Source organism: Erythrolamprus reginae, chromosome 8, assembly GCF_031021105.1.
Source record: "Erythrolamprus reginae isolate rEryReg1 chromosome 8, rEryReg1.hap1, whole genome shotgun sequence".
Lineage (NCBI taxonomy): Eukaryota > Metazoa > Chordata > Lepidosauria > Squamata > Dipsadidae > Erythrolamprus > Erythrolamprus reginae.
The window spans coordinates 50,018,999-50,039,355 of NC_091957.1; the positions used below are offsets into that span (position 1 = coordinate 50,018,999).

At 38.2% G+C, this 20,357-nt stretch overlaps 1 protein-coding gene across 1 annotated transcript in view; it reads right to left on the reverse strand.

Annotated features, from left to right (window-relative positions):
- The window catches only part of PCDH11X (protocadherin 11 X-linked), a 631,477-nt gene that overhangs the window by 158,553 nt on the left and 452,567 nt on the right, over positions 1-20,357 (reverse strand). Inside the window, exon 5 of the mRNA XM_070760147.1 lies at positions 12,825-12,896. Coding sequence (XP_070616248.1) covers positions 12,825-12,896 — 72 coding nt within the window. The remainder of the gene's footprint in view (positions 1-12,824; positions 12,897-20,357) is intronic.

Below are 20,357 nucleotides of genomic sequence, written 5' to 3' on the forward strand. Positions count from 1 at the left end.
CAAATAATATTTTCTCACGTTGCTTTTGATCTTTTCCCCAACTAACCTCAGATTGTGCCCCCTTGTTCTTGTGTCCACTTTCCTATTAAAAACACTTTCCTCTTGAACCTTATTGAACCCTTTAATAATTTCAATGTTTTGATCATGTCCCCTCTTTCTCTTCTGTCCTCCAGACTCTACAGATTGAGTTCATGAAGTCTTTCCTGATACGTTTTATGCTTAAGACCTTCCACCATTTTTATAGCCCGTCTTTGGACCCCTTCAGTTTTATCCATATATTTTTGTAGGTGAGACCCTTTCCCAAACAAACTTTTCAAAATCTCCCTTGTTAAGTGTTTTCTCCTGCATCTTATTACATGGCCAATCAATCACTTAAGTAAGGGCAACTGGTAATAAAAACCCCAGTGTTCTGAATTTAGCATTCAAATCTAATCTATAAAACATTCCGAGATGTAGACCAGCTGGAAACAATCACAAATGAAAGTTTAATCAGAGTGCATGGTGTGTGTGTGTGGGTGGAGGAAATACTAAGAAAGGCTTTCTAGTAAATATATTTATGAATGAGTGTTTTGACCTTCGGTGTCACCTGCAAATTGGCTTTAGCTCAAAGGGATGATAGGTAGAGATGCAGTGGTTGACAGGAGTGCTCGTATATTATTGCATCTATTAAACCTGGTTTCCAAATGGAGCAACCAATTCTGTCCGATGTATATTTACTCCTAGGCTCCGTCTACTAGCATTTATTTTTATTTATTTATTATTTAGATTTGTATGCTGCCCCTCTCCGCAGACTCGGGGTGGCTCACAACAGAACAAAACAATTCATGACAAATCTAAATTATAGTTTAAAATATTTAAAAATACTCTCAACTGGCTGTAAAGGAAAGGATGACGGCACCATAAATTAGCATCGCGGATACCAATGTTCCCTACTTTGGTCTGTGCACTTTCGGCACACATTAAATTTTCTTGCAAATGAAACTAATCCCCTAGATCAAAAGGTATTGCAAATGTTGAGGAGGAGAGGCTGTTCTGCGACAAATGCCTTGAAATCCCGTCTCTGGTAACCACAGTGGAAATTTTGGCAGATGGCGTTTGGGGCAAATCCAACATGCCTATCACCATTACCAGCCATTCCACTCAATTAGTTCTGCCATAATGTAGTAAAATTAAGCTCCACATTTGTGTGCCTGGGCCAAGTCCTGTCTTAGCAACGAGCCAAGCGGTGCCCTACCTCCTATTAGTAAAGTGGTTCTTTCTTTTTGCTCCATGTTTTTCACTATATGAACATCACCAGGCTGGGCAGCTGTTTGTCATAGATTCAGCTGTATTGGGAGGGCCATTCAGATCAGCTAGCGATTAGCCAACAACTTTGCTGCCTCGATTGGAAATTGGCAAACGTGGATGTGAAATTAATTACAATACGAATTTGAGGATCGTGCCAATATTCCAAATATATATAATAGAGGAGCAAATGTAATCTTGCAGGATCCAGTCGGTCACTGGGACCAGAGATTTAGTCTTCTGAGCTTTCGGATCCTTGGGAATCTTCTTTCTCACTGAAATGTTAGTAAGTTAGGATGAGGTATATTCAGTGATGGGTTCCTACAGGTAAAGTTGGGACCCAGGGGAAGAGCCTTCTCTGTGGCGGCCCCGGCTCTCTGGAACCAACTCCCCCCCAGAGATTAGAATTGCCCCCACCCTCCTTGCCTTTCGTAAGCTGCTTAAAACCCACCTCTGCCACCAGGCATGGGGGAATTGAGATACTCTTTCCCCCTAGGCCTTTACAATTTTATGCATGGTATGTCTGTACGTATGTTTGGTTTTATAATAAGGGTTTTTAACTGTTTTAGTATTGGATTATTATTATATGCTGTTTTATTGCTGTTAAAGAAAGAAAGAAAGTAAGAAAGAAAGAAAGAAAGAAAGAAAGAAAGAAAGAAAGAAAGAAAGTAAGAAAGAGAGAAAGAAAGAAAGAAAGAAAGAAAGAAAGAAAGAAAGAAAGAAAGTCAGGTATGCAGATTCGGTAGAAAAAGTTTGGTCAAGTACGCAGAACCGGTAGAAAATTTTTGATTTTTTTTTCTTTTTTTCCCTTCTGGGCTCTGGGTGTGTTTTTCCTACTGCAGTAAAGGATGTTGAATGTGTATAATTTTAGAAGAGTTGTATGTATGTGTGTACATACACATACAGTTTATACTGTAGAGAATGTATATTTTTTTGTGCCTGTGTGTAATATGTATGTACACTTATGTCATATATACATAGAATTAAAGAGTATATTTTGGGTGTTCAGTAATAGTAAATAGATAGGGAAATTGTATCTCTTTGAGCCAACGAGAGACCAGGCACCCTAACCCTAACCCAAATCTTTGACGTGAGTGACGTCAAGTCACCTATATTTATACTGTACAGTGTTCCCTCGATTTTCACGGGTTCGAACTTCGTGGAAAGTCTATACCATGGTTTTTCAAAAATATTAATTAAAAAATACTTTGTGGGTTTTTTCCCTATACCACGCTTTTTCCCACCCGATGACGTCATATATCATCGCCAAACTTTCGTCTGCCTTTAATAAATATTTTTTTTAATAAACTTTAATAAATAAACATGGTGAATAATAATCTGAATGGTTGCTAAGGGAATGGGAAATTGCAATTTAGGGGTTTAAGGTGTTAAGGGAAGGCTTGTGATACTGTTCATAGCCAAAAATAGTGTATTTACTTCCGCATCTCTACTTCGCGGAAATTCGACTTTCGCGGGCGGTCTCGGAACGCATCCCCCGCTAAAAGTGAGGGAACACTGTATATATATTTTATCATATTTATATGCCGCCTATATAATAAATAGCCGAGGTGACGCAGCAGATAGAGTGAAGTACTGCAGGCCACTAAAGCTGACTGTAGATCTGTAGGTCAGCGGTTCAAATCTCATCACCGGCTCAAGGTTGACCTACCCTTCCATCCTTACGAGGTGGGTAAAATGGGGACCTGGATTGTGGGGGCAATATGCTTGCTCTGTTAAAAAGTGATAGATAGATAGATAGATAGATAGATAGATAGATAGATAGATAGATAGATAGATAGATAGATAGATAGATAGATAGATAAATAGATAGATATTTCAATAAAGAGAGGATTGGAGAATAAATTTTGGTGAGAATGAAATTGGGATTGCAACAAAGGCACCTACTATTATTATTGTTATCAGTATTATTATCACTACAAATTATCCAGTAACCACATATGGTAGCAGGAGCAATGGTAAGAAGATTTGGCTGGGTTATCAATTCAAAATGAAACAAAAACAAAAAACAAAACCCCAAAGTTCTCCCACAGACATTATTTATCAATTTATTACAGTCTTTCATTATGACCACTATTTTAGACTTCAAAGAATGTCCTGCCAGTGTGACCCATTATGGAATGTAGTGTCCAGTGCTAAAATTGGTGCGTTCTGTCTCTGAATGGGCATTTGTTGATCTCGGCGTCTAGGACACAATTGTAGAAAATTGAATTTAAAAGAGATTGCTCCCTAAGCTGATATAACTATAGAGAAACTCGGGATATGTCGTGCTAACTGACCTCTGTAAAAGAGAAATGGTTTATTGGACTCCTTTAACAGGAAAGCACAAACAACTTTGCCAAGAGCTGTCTAGCCAGCTACATATTTAATAGTGGATATGGGAAAAATATGGGAAGTAATGCCATATTGTTTAATTTTTTTATATGTCATGCCCACGGGAATGAAAATACAGATTTTGTGGGTCATTGTCCGTATGAACACATTGATGGAAGGGGAGATGAACTGAATGATAGGAATGAGAGGAAAAATGCTCCAAATGAGAACTTCCTTTTTATCATAATATAAATATTTGTGGGAATGAGTGGGTTTTGTGTCATGATTAGATTAGATTAGATTTATTGGATTTATATGCCGCCCCTCTCCGCAAACTCGGGGCGGCTCACAACAATAGTAAAAACAGTACATAGTAACAAATCCAAACCCACCAATCTAATTACAATTTAAGTTAGGAAATTCATAAAACAGTCCCAATATATATAAAAAACCTGCATTTTTTCTCGGCGTCTCTGTTCCTGGCTTGTGGCCCAGCAGTCTTGAAGAACCGTGGGAGGTGTATGACTGTTATCTACAGCCTCGTCTTGGCAGCAAGAATCCTATATTGATACATGGACAATTGCCTTTGTGTATATATTTGGAGTTCCAGTGTTTTCCTGCTTTGTAAGGACATTTTCTGTTAGCTTCGTTTTCCTTGAAAATTATAAAACTGTATTTGAATTTTACGGTGTGTCTGGCTTATCTTTTTGGGTTGGTTATAGCTTCCGGAGTGACCCAGACAGAACACCTCCCAGTCAACTGGGAATCTATTTCCTCCCAATCAATTTGGGGGGGGGGAGAGAATAGAAGGGGGCAGGGACAATCAGAGGTAGTATTTACCGCTACCAGTTCTCCAGAACTGATCAGAACATGCTGAATCCCACCTCTGATCCTACTACAATAATCTCAAGAAAAGAAGAATTTCACTAGTTTCTGGACTGGATTGCAACGGGGGGGTGGGGGTGTTAGTTCTCCATACGTTTTCATTTATAATACATTGGTTTTGACAAGGCACTTGAAATATCCCCAGCCACGGTAGATTTCCATGCAAAATAATCTTCGGGCCACTGTAGCAATATGGCATCATTATAGTAGAAAGCTACAGAGGAAACTAATAATAATAAAAAGGGTAAACATGTTGTACTATAGCTTTTCTGAAAGGGGATTCAATTTCCAACTTACCGGCTCATTGGCTGCCTTATAACACAGACATTTGTAAAAAAAAAAACCCAAAAAAAACAACAACCAGGGACCAGGGGAAATACACAAATTATGACCGAGACAGAAAAAACTAAAACGACCAAAGGGAGTAATCATTCTTGGTAAAACTATACCTGATGCTCCAGGTTGCCAGTAAGTGTCTCTGTTTTCTCAAACGTTCAATACAACTGTTACATTTCCCCACATTTAAGCACGGATAACACACAGGATTATGTGACTCATTTCAAATATGCCCAGACAGGGAAATTAACTTGACCCATTCTACAGTGCATACTTATTCAATATAGCCTGATCCACTAAAACAAAACCCCCCAAAAGTGTATTTATTTTGGTTGTAGTCCCCGGCATCATGTTCTGAAAATTCAGCAATGGTATGAGGACAATCACAGGACAGAGACGTAACTATTTGAAATAATCAATCCAATGTACCCACAGTCATTTGCAAAAATCAATTATAGTTAATTTCAACAGAGCTGTCAACATTGATTCCTGGCGCTCAATCGGCCAACTTCTAATCACTTGCAGAATGCAACAGGTAACCGTGGACTTACAACAGCTCATTTAATGGCCATTCAAAGCTACAATAAATCTTATTTCTGTTTTTCATTCTTACATCTGAGGCTGCATCCCTGAGATTCCATGGTCAAAATTCAAATGCTTGGCAACTGACTCATATTTATGAAAGTCCTAGGGTCATGTGATCACCTTTTGTGATTTTCTGGCACGAATCCCAGCGACCGATAAGATCCCACAGAGTTGGCCTTCTCCGGGTCCCGTCAACTAAACAATGTGGTTTGGCGGGCCCCAGGGGAAGAGCCTTCTCTGTGGCGGCCCCAGCCCTCTGGAATCAACTCCCCCCCAAAGATTAGAACTGCCCCACCCTCCTTGTCTTTCGTAAATTATTCAAGACCCACCTATATCGCCAGGCATGGGGGAACTGAGACACCTCCCCCAGGCTTTTATATTTTATGTTTGGTATGTATGTGTTGTTTGGTTTTAAATGATCTATCATCTATCACATTTCTATGGACTAAGTTTGCTCTTACCAGACCTTTCTCTAGGCTGGGGTTTTTTTATATGTTTTTTCTTTTTTAATATTAGATTAGATTTGTTCCATTGTAACATTGTTTTTATTATTGTTGTGAGCCACCCAGAGTCTTCGGAGAGGGGCGGCATACTAATCTAATAAATTATTATTATTATTATTATTATTATTATTATTATTATTATTAATGGTTGTTGGGGAAAGATCGGAAGCAACGTGAGAAAATACTATTTTACTGAAAGAGTCATAGATGCTTGGAACAAATTTCCAGCAGACGTGGTTGGTAAATGCACAGGAACTGAATTTAAACATGCCTGGGATAAAGATAGATCCATCCTAAGATAAAATACAAGAAATAGTATAAGGGCAGACTAGATGAACCAGGAGGTCTTTTTCTGCTGTCAATCTTCTATGTTTCTATGTTTCCAATGGGGAAGCCAAATTCATTTAACAAACTGTGTTACTAGTATAACAACTGAAGTGATTTACTCTGGCAGGAAAATGGGGAAAATTCACTGAATAAATTTTGAGCTCAGTTGTGGTCCATCATTTGAGGACTACCTGTTTTTAAGCCATACCCATTAACAAAAATATGGAGAAGATTGACCACGTTGTCAGTAATAAAGATAGATGCAGGAAGTGGGGAGGGGGGATGTTGAAATTCCCACCAACAGACGGAGTTTTGATGTTTTGTCATCTCAATGTAGGGATTCAAAATACCCAAGACAATCTGACAACTAATATAAACATGTGCATTGTTACTGCACACAATGAACGGCAATAGCAGAAATTGTTCCAGATTAGCTATCAATGGCACATGTGGCGAGTATGCAAGCAAAACAGCACTCATTCAAATAATATCCGTTTCAGTTTTGTTAAGAAAGGAACAAGACTCTGTACAATATGTGTAAATGACCTTGAGAGACAGGAGGGAAATCTGCAGCCTAGAGAAAGGTCTGATAAGAGCAAACTTAGTCCATAGAAATGTGATAGATGATAGGTGATAGGTGAACGGTAGATGGAAAGATAGATAGATGGATAGACAGATAGATGTACAGTATAGACAGACAGACAAATGAATGAATGATAGATGACATAGATAGATAGATAGATAGATAGATAGATAGATAGATAGATAGATAGATAGATAGATAGATAGATAGATAGATAGGGATGATAGATGAGAGATGGGTAGATGGAAAAATGGATAGATGGATACACAGACAGACAGACAAATAGACAGATGACATGATTTCAGAAATAACCTTCCCTAGATTTATCTCCAAAGACCAGAAAGACAGGAGGGAAGAAATATGTTCAGTCTTGCAAGACTGAAATAAGATTCATCTGGGCATGCCTCTTATTTGGACCACCTTGCAAAGCTGACAAACTGACAAAGATCAGCCGATTCTCTGCCAGGCCAAGTGACATGCTATATAATCAAAGCAGCACACCACCTAGAGAGAGGTTTGCCCAAATCTAACAGCAGGGCTTCGGTGAAATCTATATACCGTATAATGTCTAAATAAAGTTGAATTTCCAAACACAAGACTTAGCTACGTTGAGATTGAAAGAGTTCAATATCTCCAGAACTGTACAACTTTCTAAAGTAATCTTTAAAGTCCTCGGAGAGGGATGGCATACAAATCCAATCAATCAATCAATCAATCAATCAATCAATCAATCAATAATCTTAACATTATCTTAGAAAATTGTGGAACAGGCCAAAATGGCACATATACAGTTTGTAACTTGTTGCTTGCATCCTAAGATTTTTATTAATATTGATTGTTTCTTTATTGCTTATTTGACCCCTATGACAATCCTTAAGTGTTGTATCACATGATTCTTGACAAATCTATATTTTTGTTTATGTATACTGAGAGCATATGCACCAAGACAAATTCTTTGTGTGTCCAATCGGCCAATAAAGAATTCTATTCTATTCTATTCTATTCTATTCTATTCTATTCTATTCTATTCTATTCTATTGTGAAAAGACATATGATCAGGTGCACAATACCCTGAAAAGGAAGTTAATTGATACGTCGACCCTGGAAGACCCACAGTTTTCAGGTATGATAGCTCGTCATGTCATATACAGTATGCCCCATACTGGAAACAACCAATACAAATAACTATTTCCCCCCCCAAAGTATCATGTTGTTCTCACTCTTATCTTACAAACAGCAAAAAATATTTGTAACAGTATGCTAGCAATCCCTTAACAAGTATCAGATTTAGTTAAATAAAGAAGCCTAACATTTTTGCTGGTTTAAATTCCTGAACTCATGGAAGTCAATTAGTGGCACTGACTTGAAATCTTAATAAATATTTCAATAAAGTGCCTTGATAGTCAATCAGTTTTCACCTTCAATATTTTACTATATCACATTTTAAAATTTTAGTAGGGTATTAAAATAATGGCATATTAAAACAGTATTTCAGTTCTTAACTATTGTATTATTTAAGGTATTTTATAGGTGCTATACTTTGGGGGGATCTTAACACCACATATTGGAAGGAAGGAAGGAAGGAAGGAAGAAGGGATGGAGGAAGGAAGGAAGGAAGGAAGGAAGGAAGGGGGAAGGAAGGAAGATGGGAAGGAAGAACTTAGGGTGACATCTGCAAGAAACTAAGCAAGCTCAGAGCACACCATACCCACAAAATAAGCCACGGCAACAGTCTGGTAGTAAACTTTTTGTAGCCCTTCACTGCTGTCTCTCACTGTTTGCAGGCCTCGAGTTTGACACCCCTGGTTTGGAATCATTAGCTATGGCTTGAACAGATTAAGCGGGTCTATTTTGGCCTGATTCTACATTTTGAATGAGCGCAAAAGATGTGTGTTTGGCCATAAGTACAGGGAATCCCTTCATTTTGCAAAATGTTTATCACAGTACTGTTCACTAAGAGAAAGCTAAGACACGCTTTCTCGAAAGATAGCATAAACACAGGAAATGGTGATAGGGAGAGAGACTGGGCTCTTGAGCAAAGAAAAAGATTCAATTTGTGAACACTTTGTCATTTTGATGGGTCATAACAAAAGAAAAGGAAGATCATAACACAGCCTTCTCCCCCCACCTGCTCAGTTTCAAACAATACCGCCTTTGTGTATTATACTAAAATTCCTTTACAACTAACCTGAAACGCACATCAAAGGCACCAAAGATGGCATTTCATCTGATTACAGGCAGAGAGAATGGATAAATTTGACTGGCATTAAAGGAACCTCTCTATTTTAACGGCATGTCTTAATTTCAATCCCACTTGTTCTGAATTACATTCTTTTAAGAAAAAATAAATAAAGGAGAACCTTTACAACACTGTTTTAAATGATCTTCAATCATCTTTTTCCTTATCTTTGGGACAATATACCAGCTTCATTCACTTTAGCCATGGTTTCCCGTAGAAGCTGCCATGACTAAATCTTGCACATAAGAGTTATAAGATACAAAAAATCTGGAAAACAACTCATACTTGGCTTTCAGAGATTACAAAAGAGGAAATAGAATTCACCCCGGAAGCTATGCTATTAGGAATTTGGAGAAAACACTACTCAAAACAAACAATGCTTCTTACAACACATATAAACACCGCAACAAGAATTGCGATAACATAACTCTGGAAAAATGACCAGACCCCAATGGAAGACTTAATTATAGATAAGATATATACATGCGTGGAGATGGACGAACTCACTAACTCAATCAAGGGAAACAAAATCACGGAATCAAAACGCACATGGCAAAAATGGCATGAATGGGTTCAAAAGAGAATATAGAAACAATATAATATGAAGCAACAGTACAATTGAAACAATCTACAGCTACCTTGTGAAAAGTTTTATTTACCAGTTAGTGAACGTAATAAATATTAGAATATAAAAATATGAAATATAATGTAAAAATCTACTATAAGAGTGTTAATAGAGATGGTTTATAATCTGTAAAACAGAATAATGTGTGATTTGAATTATATGTGAAAACTTAATAAAGAAAATATTTTTTAAAAAGAGTTATAAGTCATGATTCATGAACAACATGGTAACAAACAAGCAATCAATGCATGGTGGCTTAATATGATATGTGCAGCCAGCACATTGGTCTATTGGAACCAATGTGCTGTCTGTTTTTAAAGCCATTAAGTAGGATTTTAACTCTAACCTACACAATTTAACCAAACCTAATTCAAAATGACATGGAAAAAAAAGAAGGCAAGATGAAAACCAGCAAAGCAAATTATCCAGGATCGGTTTAGATCTACCTTTTCCAAAAGTGGCCCTTAAGATATGTTAAACTACACCTCCATAAATCTAAAAGGAGGAGATAAAAAACGACAACCCTACAAAGTACATATAAATAAGAACGGTATTATAAATAAATCCAACTCTCGTTTCATTTTTCCACCTCTTTGGGTAAGATCATTTATAAACAATGACTTTAAAAAATTGAGCCATTTTCTACCAGGCAAAGAACAATTTTAAGCCCCATAGCCAATCCTGAAATATCCACTTATAATACATTATACAAGTTTCAAGTTAAATGTTGTGCATCAAATGTTGTCATTCATCAGTTTCCTCATCCCTTGAAGTGAGCAGCTGTAATTTCTATTCTGGTACATCAAAACTGATGGACCAATACTCCTTTGAAAAGCCTTCACCTTTAACTGTCATTGGGCAGACTTAAATAGAATCCCATCCTCAGAGTTAATGAACTGCTCATAACTGTCCGCAGACATTAACTTAATTTGTACATTTCTGTTGCTCACATGGTAGCTAGTGCCCTACACCAGTGTAATTTGTATATCGTTGCACCGACTGTGGACCATAGCCATACCTCCATCCTTGTGTGGTTTGACTGTGGCCCCACACAGATATATCTTGGCATGAAAAGACACCCTTGGCACAAATTGGAGAACCGATCCACAAACTGTGAGCTTTGTAATTTATTCCGATTGAGGGCAACAAACTCTTGGTGGCTACAAGTAAAGTTGACATGTGAAATGAGCTGGAGAAATGAAAAGCTCAGTTCTAATAGTCATTTTGGATGCTGTACAGCCATGTAAAATAAAGTTTCATTAACATGACCAGAGGGTGAAGTGAAATAGATGGCACTGAAGATTTGCTATGAATCATCATTACAGCCACAGAGCTACCATTGGATACTCTGGAAAGATTTTTAACAATTCTTATCAAAATTGCTGCCTTTCTAAAATGATACCTTGCTTTACTCCTTTGCCCCATCATTTCCTTTCTCTTTGTGTAAGGAAACTTTAGGTCTGCCTCCTTAGTAAGTCATCCAAGTCCATCTTCTCAACCTACTTTTACACTTTTCTAACTTCAGGATGTTACATCAGGCTTATAGCATTTATAGTTTTCATTAGGAAAAATCTTCAAATTAGCATGATCCCCTCTATCCCCTCAATATACTTATCATTATCTATTTGTCATCCATTTGTCATCTAGCTAGTTATTATCTGTCTGTCTGTCTTTCTTTCTCTGTAGTCTGTCTGTTTTTCTGTCTATCATCCCTCTATCTATCTATCTATCTATCTATCTATCTATCTATCTATCATCTATCTATCTACCTACCTACCTACCTCCCTCCCTACCTACCTACCTACCTACCTACCTATCTATCTATCTATCTATTTATCTATCTATCTATCTATCTATCACCTGTCTGTCTGTCTGTCTGTCTGTCTGTCTAACTAACTAACTAACTAACTAACTAACTAACTAACTAACTAACTAACTAACTAACTAACTAAATATCATCTATCTAATTATCAACTCCTTGATCTACTTATCCATCTATCTATCCATACATCCATACATCTACCATCTGTCTGTCTGTCTGTCTGTCTGTCTGTCTGTCTGTCTGTCTAACTAACTAACTAACTAACTAACTAACTAACTAACTAACTAACTAACTATCTTCTATCTAATTATCAGCTCCTTGATCTACTTATTTATTATGTATTTATTTTATTATTTGGATTTGTATGCCTCCCCTCTCCGAAGATACTTATCATTACCTATCTATCTATCTATCTATCTATCTATCTATCTATCTATCTATCTATCTATCTATCTATCTATCATCAATTTATCTATCATCAATTTATCTATCATCTATCTTCAACATCACCATTCATCCTCAAGCTCTATTTAAAGAGGAAGCATCAATGCTGCTTATCCAGAACTGACATAGTTATAGAATAAATTAAGCATTTGATTCTCACCACCACCACCACCACTATCTCTGTGGCGAAACATTAGTCAATAAGACCTTCCTTTACCATACCAGATAGATATATAGAAATGTTTTATAACTCTCCCCCCAAAATAAATCTCTCCTGGCCATAGTGAAGAAGACAACTTTGTAATGAATGCCTGCTTGCTCTGAAGAAACCTTCATCAATGAGATTTTCTATGATCCTCATAACTGTAGAATAATTTCTGATGGCATAGTCTCCTGCTGACACGTAGTAGGTGAAAGATAGCCCAAATAACAGATTGTCTACTCAACTGACAGTCCCTGTGAGGAACTTTAGTGTGAGTGGGGATGCTGTAGGTCAAAGCAATTGAGGAAAAAATGTTATGGAAGACGGTTTGTTTAATGCTTTCTCAAAGAAATATTGGGGGGATTATTAAAATAGATTTCTTAATTCTTTATTTTGGGAATGGGGAGAAATGTCCTCAATCAAGTGTTCTTGAGCACAACACTCAAGAGAGATTGCTTTTATCACAAATCATGACATCTTCTAATGCTCAGAAGGTAAAGCTTGGCGTTATTCAAATATCTCAAAACATGATGTCTGTGAACTTTTGCTGTTGACTGATTCCACTAACGCAGTTCTTCAAATGGAACCACCTGAAGATCCTCTCCTTTTTCCCAGCATAACTTACATAACCAACATAAATTTAAATGTTCTTGCTTACCGGTGGTTGAGTCCAGGACTCTAGACTTGTCTCTTTTAATGGGGTCTGAGGTCTTCCCACTTCTTTTGAATGCTTTGGGGACAAAAGAGAGAAACAGGGGTGGGGGGATCTGCTGTTAGTTGCTTGAGAGACTAACACACCCAGATTTGATTTACAATTGTGACAAAAAAGGACTTTTGATTTTGTTTTCTAAACACAAGGATATCGCTTCCAAGTACGTACATGAACTAAAGAATCAAATTATTTCCTTTAAAATGGTGGGGGGGGAGGTATTGCTTCAGGAACTCACGTAAACATCAGAACCAACACAAAATATGTATCCTGCTGTATAGAGCGCTGGTGAGACCCCATTTGGAATACTGTGTTCAGTTCTGGAGACCTCACCTACAAAAATATATTGATAAAATTGAACGGGTCCAAAGACGGGCTACAAGAATGGTGGAAGGTCTTAAGCATAAAACGTATCAGGAAAGACTTAATGAACTCAATTTGTATAGTCTGGATGACAGAAGGGAAAGGGGAGACATGATCAAAACATTTAAATATATTAAAGGGTTAAATAAAGTTCAGGTGGAAAGTGTTTTTAATAGGAAAGTGAACACAAGAACAAGGGGACATAATCTGAGGTTAGTTGGGGGAAAGAACAGAAGCAACGTCAGAACATATTATTTTATTGAAAGAGTAGTAGATGCTTGGAACAAAACTTCCAGCAGATGTGGTTGGTAAATCCACAGTAACTGAATTTAAACATGCCTGGGATAAACATAGATCCATCCTAAGATAAAATGCAGGAAATAGTATAAGGGCAGACTAGATGGACCATGATGTCTTTTTCTGCCTTCAATATTTTATGTTTCTAAGTGTTTTTAATAGGAAAGTGAACCCAAGGACAAGGGGACACAATCTGAGGTTAGTTAGGGAAAAGATCAGAAGCAACGTGAGAAAATATTATTTTACTGAAAGAGTAGTAGATGCTTGGAACAAAACTTCCAGCAGACGTGGTTGGTAAATCCACAGTCACTGAATTGAAACATGTCTGGGATAAACATCGATCCATCCTAAGATAAAATACAGGAAATAGTATAAGGGCAGACTAGATGGACCAGGAGGTCTTTTTCTGCCGTCAATCTTCTATGTTTCTATGTCATGAAATGCTTTGAGGCATAGTGTCTGTCTACAGCACACGTTGATATACACACAGATGGATAGACACATGTAGATGCAAAACACATCCGAGCTGGCTGTAGAATGATAACTGGGTAAGGGAGAAAGTCAATTCTCTTTTTTTTTTCACTTTGTGGAATCTCTCCGGATTTATCAGTCATCAATAAAAACAAAAATAATAAAAAAATACAAGGATGATGAAGATACGGCAACAGTTCCCACAGGCACATTTATATATAGAACCACAATGATTGTGGTGGGGGCTTGTTTTACGATGTGCCCTGGTGGAGAAAAAAGAAAACAAAAGAAAATGCCCTTAATAAAGAGCAACAGTGTTTGGGAAATCAAGTGGAACTTAATAGTTGATTGACCTCCCACCTTACAGCATCCCGAAGCCATCGTTGCTCCCTGTTTAGAAATAAATACGTGAATGAGAACAGAAAATGAAAACACACCACACCGACACGAATCAATGTTGTTTGGAGACCCATTTCTCTTGCCGAGGCAGGCGGTTTCTCTCCCCAGCGAAATTAGATCTAATTTTCCAAGCCACCTTGCAAAAAAAAAAGGGGGGGTGGATGGGTGGGGGAAAAATCTGCTAATGTACATAATGACTGTTCAATTCCACCTACAAAATGTCCTGGAGTTGATGAGTCCGGGGACCAAGGTGTGAACAGACTCTCCAGAGTGTCTTTGCTAAAAGTCTCATTTTGGAATATTGCAGGTCCATTTAATGAATGGCAAACACAACGCTGTTCCCATCACGGTAGCTTCAAAGCTCTTTTTAAATAGCTTTAGACGGTAGAATCATAGCTCTGGAAAACAGCAAATGTTTCCTTGACTTTCAAAAAGGGCGATTCTCCCTTGGAGAACAAAAACTTCAATTCTCTTCTAAAGGAACGTTATGTAGAGGTACTACTTCTCCTTCGCTGCAAAGATTGAACAAAATCTACTGGAAAAATCAATGGGCGATGTGTCTTTTTTTCTGCTTTGATTATGACTCTTGTGCACACCTGCAAATTCTCACTTCCACTGCAAAGAACGGTTGGCTCCTGATCTCCCGAAACAAGGGGGCCACTGTTCCTTTGTTTATGTTCCCAGCCATCTGACATTTAAGCTTAATACGCAGAAGTTAAATTAAATCCATAATGAGTTGAAGATGCTATGATTGATTTTGATCTGAATGGTACATTATAGCTCCAACAGCACGCTTACAGCTCCCCATGCGCCAATCCAGGGACCAATAAAATTTTCCCTGGCAGTGAAGCATAGATGTTAGCAGAAATCAAACTCTCATAATAGCATGCTTAACTAAATCTCAAGTAACTTTTTAAAACTATAGCACTTTGAAATAACCTACAAGGGTAACCGGTAGACAGATTGAGCGTGAATGCTTAGAGAGCATGGAAGGAATAAAGTTCCATAAGAGCATTCAAAGATATGGTTTTCCTTCGACATTCACACAGCAAAAGGGTCATTATAGTCATAATGAAAGATAATGGCATTTTGTATCCTTTTAAATGCTAATTTGACCAATTGGGGTAAGGCAAGACAAAGTTGAGTTTGACTCACCGCATTTCAAAGACTCTAGTTTGAGTCTGATTTAAAATGTGGTGAAAAATAAAATATATTTTCACAAAAAGCAGAGCATGTGTTAACACGATTCACTGAATCACAATTTAGCTAACCACATTTTTAGAAACGTAGAAACATAGAAGATTGAAAAATTCCTCATGATCCGTCTAGTCTGCCCTTATACTACTATTTCCTGTATTTTATCTTAGGATGGATATATGTTTATCCCAGGCATGTTTAAATTCAGTTACTGTGGATTTACCAACTACATCTGCTGGAAGTTTGTTCCAAGCACCTACTACACTTTCAGTAAAATAATATTTTCTCCTGTTGTTCATAAGATTTGTTACAAAGTGAAAAGGTAAACAAAGAAAGAATATAGAAGAAAGGGAAGGGAAGGAAGGGGAGTAGAGGGGAAGGAGGGAGAAAAGAAGGGAGGGAGGAAGAAAGGAAGGGAGGGAGGGAGGAAGGAAGAGAGGGAGGGAGGGAGGGAGGGAGGAAGGAAGGAAGGAAGGAAGGAAGGAAGGAAGATGTGTTGAAAACCATAGAAAATGAAGGGAAAATATATTTGGAATCTTTTAGACATATTTGGTGCTTGGTAGCACTAAATAAACTAACATAGTTCCCTTCAAAACATTTTTAATTGGCAAATTCAGAAATCACAAGTTCTTTTTTTGGTCCATTTTCAGCAAAATATCAATGGAAACTGGGAAATGTCTTCTCTACTCTAAGAGAGGCTATTCTTTAAAAGTTACATTTTGTTCTCATTTTGTTTGCCAACTAAAATACAACTCCAGGGAGTAGTAGACTATATGCTGAAACGAGTAGGTGAATAGAGCCTTCTTTCTTTCTTTCTTTCTTTCTTTCTCTCTCTCTCTCTCTCTCTCTCTCTCTCTCTCTCTCTTTCTTTCTTTCTGTTCAGCCACAAATTTGAATAGATGGATTCATCTTACACAAGACCCTTTGCCCTGTGACATCTGGGTTATATTTGTGGTTTCTTTTGAAAAAAACCCACCATGTTTTACTTATATGTATTTGTGTTACATCAAAACCACCAAATTGATTCTACTTTACTGCATACCTTTGAAAATTATTAATACTATTTGGGGTTAGAAAATTTGGTTCAGGATTCATCCATATAGATCACTAAGGGGGCTAAGGTTTTATATTACTGAAATCATGCGACCTTTGTATCAATGCATTTCTTGGCCCAATAAATATGAAACAGTCCTAAATAATTCAAGTGTGGATTATGTGAAGGACGTCTGTACTTCTATAAAGCTGTCCCTATTTTATAGACGTCTTTGAAGATATTACCTACTTAGGGTCTTTTTAATGGTGGCCTTTCTCTCTATATATGTTCCTCTTAAGAAAATCTGCTTGACCTTTGCTTGTTTTAAAATGAAATCTGTCTTTTAATGGCTTTTTAATGGCATTTGCTCCTGATGGATACTTTCAAACAATATGCAATTGTCACCGGGTGATGTACTTGTTTCTTTAAAGAGAATTCATGAGTGCCCTTGATGCTGAACTATATTCTTTGCTTCTTTATATATATATATGATGGTCTTGGTATATTCTGGTTTCTTCCCGTGTAGGATTTTGAAATTTCTGGCGACGTTTCGATGAGGTCCCACTCATCATCTTCAGGCTGGTGTTTCTGTCCTTGTTCTCAGGCGAACACTGCGAGACCTAAGCTGCCTTACTTCTATAAATACTGGTGGCTGGGTGTGGTTTGATGGCTCAGCAATTGCCTGCTGTGTAGAAACTTCCTGGTGAGTCAATGGGGTAACATCTGGGGTCGTTGATGTAGCTGAAGTATGCTGATTAGTTAATGGTTGTTGATTAGGCGTGATATCCTGAGTAGTTGGAGCTTGCAGGCTACTGTGTTTGCCTTAGAACAAGGACAGAAACACCAGCCTGAAGATGATGAGTGGGACCTCATCAAAACGTCGCCAGAAATTTCCAAATCCTACATGGGAAGAAACCCAAATATACCAAGACCGTCATACCTGTACCTGGAGTTCTAACAACATTCCCACCTCTGACTGGATTGCAAGCTCTTTGATCGTTACTCTCCCCAAATAAGTTTTTTATAAAGTCCTAATTAGGGAATAAAATAATGCACTGAAACTGACCAGACTAAGGATGCTGTTGTGGTTAGCTCTGGCCCAGCTCCTGCCCCAAGGACTGTGGATGTGGGGGAGACATCCACATGCTGCAGGCCTGTTTTGCTCCCAGTGGAATCTGCTGATGAAGGCTCCTCTGACCAAGAAGACATGAGTGACAGGGAGGAGGAGAGTTTGGCAGACAGCCCAGAAGGAGGTCAATTATCTAGCTCCTCCTTGGATTCAGAACAAGGGTTAATGATACAGCCACGCATGCCGAGAGCGATGCATAGGCAGCAACAACTGAGAGATTATTATCAAAGAAAATGAGGCCACCTGTGGTTGGGTGGGGCTGTGGTAATTAGTGAGGCTGCTATAAATAGCAGCCTGTGGGTTTGGCCATTATGGAGGATTATCTGATTGTTGTGTTTCGTGACTGCTTTACTGACTTTGACCTTTTGTGTGCTGATTTTTCCCCGCTTTGAAACTAAACCAGGGCAAAGTGTTTTTCACTTTGTGAAAGAAGAAGGACTGTGAATTGCCTCACAGCTGCAAGCTAAGTATCTCAGAACTGATAAGGGACTTGTACAAATTACCAGTTTGTTTGGAGACGAGTGCTCTTTGCTATCCCAAAAGAGGGCTTGGTTTAAGTGAATTTTCATTATAAAGAACATTGTTTTGAATTTTCAAACGTGTGTGTGTCTGAAATTTGTACCTGTGAATTTTTGGGAGGATTCTACCAGAGAGCCCGACAGAACAGATGCTAGCCAGATGAATATATGGTAAGCAGATACTTTTCCCTATTTTCCTCCCCCAAAACTAAGGCACGTCTTATACTCCCGTGTGTCTTATATTCCGAAAAATACAGTAATCCATGTATTTTAGCATCAGTGTATAATCAGGCAAGTAATCAACTTGCCTCCAGAAATTGTAAATGCTCCAACACTGGAAGTTTTGAAGAAGATGTTGGATAACCATTTGTCTCAAGGAGTATAGGGTTTCCTGCCTAAGCAGGGGGTTGGACTTGAAGACCTCCAATCAGTAATAGTTAGGCAACTCCGGGACCGCCTTCTGCTGCACGAATCCCAGCGACCAGTCAGGTCCCACGGAGTTGGCCTTCTCCGGGTCCTGTCAACTAAACAATGTCATCTGGCGGGACCCAGGGGAAGAGCCTTCTCTGTAGCGGCCCCGACCCTCTGGAACCAGCTCCCCCCATAGATTAGGATTGCCCCCACCCTCCTTGCCTTTCGTAAACTTCTTAAAATCCACCTCTGCCATCAGGCATGGGGGAACTGAGATATCTTCCCCAGGCCTATATAGTTTATGTATGGTATGTTGTGTGCATGTTTTTTAAATTATGGGTTTTTAACTTTGTAATATTAGATTTGTATTGTACATTGTTTTCTATTGCTGCTGTGAGCCGCCCCGAGTCTGCGGAGGGGGGTGGCATACAAATTTAATTAATAATAATAATAATAATAATAATAATAATAATAATAATAATAATAACAACAACTCTTGATTCATCCCGACTCATCTTCAAAGTTGAAGAGTTAACCACAGAATATATCTTCTGCTGTAGCCAATAGCAACCTTTTTATATTGAAATTATCTCTCTCATAACATAAAAACATCACTTCTAGCAAGCAAGCAAGCTTAGAGCAGGATCCTCAAGAGGTTCAGTGAACACAATATAATGAGATTTAATCCTTTGAGAGATCATCAAGTGGGTAGGGAGGGAGAAATCATATCTTTTTTTTTGCTCTCTACTCTATTCAGTTACCTCTAAATATAGTATGGATTTAGGTCTGGGGAGAAATAATAGTTAGCAGTAGAGTAAGGTAGGAGGTAGAATGACTAACAAGATAAAGAGCTCAAGAGGAGGTTTAACAAAGCCTTCCATGAGATTTGGCAGATGCTTCTATGGTAGATTGTCAAACTTTACACTAATCTTTCTGTAAGAGTTTTAAGGGCTGCATTCCTCCCTTCTGCTCTCTTTTTGCTGGGTTGATGCTAGTAAATTATAGATCAGGCTTTGTGAAAATGAGCAGCGACTTCTTAAATTACAGCTAAACCGAGGAAGAATATTATTACATGGTATTATGATGGAGCCCAGCAGGGTTCCCCTCTTCCTTCCCTTTTCCATGGCAAACACAACAATGTCAAGAGGGATAAAATGATGGTGGAGCACAAAGAGGTTAGCTACAATGCAGTTCAATTTGGAGCACTCTCCATTGGTGGATATTCATGCAGCAGATTCTATTTTTTTAATGTCACCATAAAATCCACATTCTCGTACACAGGGAAACTCAGTCAAATGTCTACAACTATCTGGGAAGAAAGGGAAACACAGGCTTTTTAATGTGTCACTTTATTACGTGATAGAAGAAAGCATTGTTGGTGTGTTTATTCTTATGTTTGACCATTGGATCAATCCCTCACTCAGTCAAATACATAACATTGCCAAAGGAGAAGGTAACAGTAAAGGACCATTTATTTTTTGTCCTACATTGCATGTAAGGTGGGGTGGGGTGTAATATAATCAAACAGAAATTCAAAGGAGACTACCAAACAACTCATTGCTATAGATACAAGAAGGAAGGGAGGGAAGGAGGGCAGGAGGGAGAGAGGGAGGATGAGAGAAGGAAAAGAAGGAAAAGGAAGAGAAGGAAAGGAGGGAGGGAGA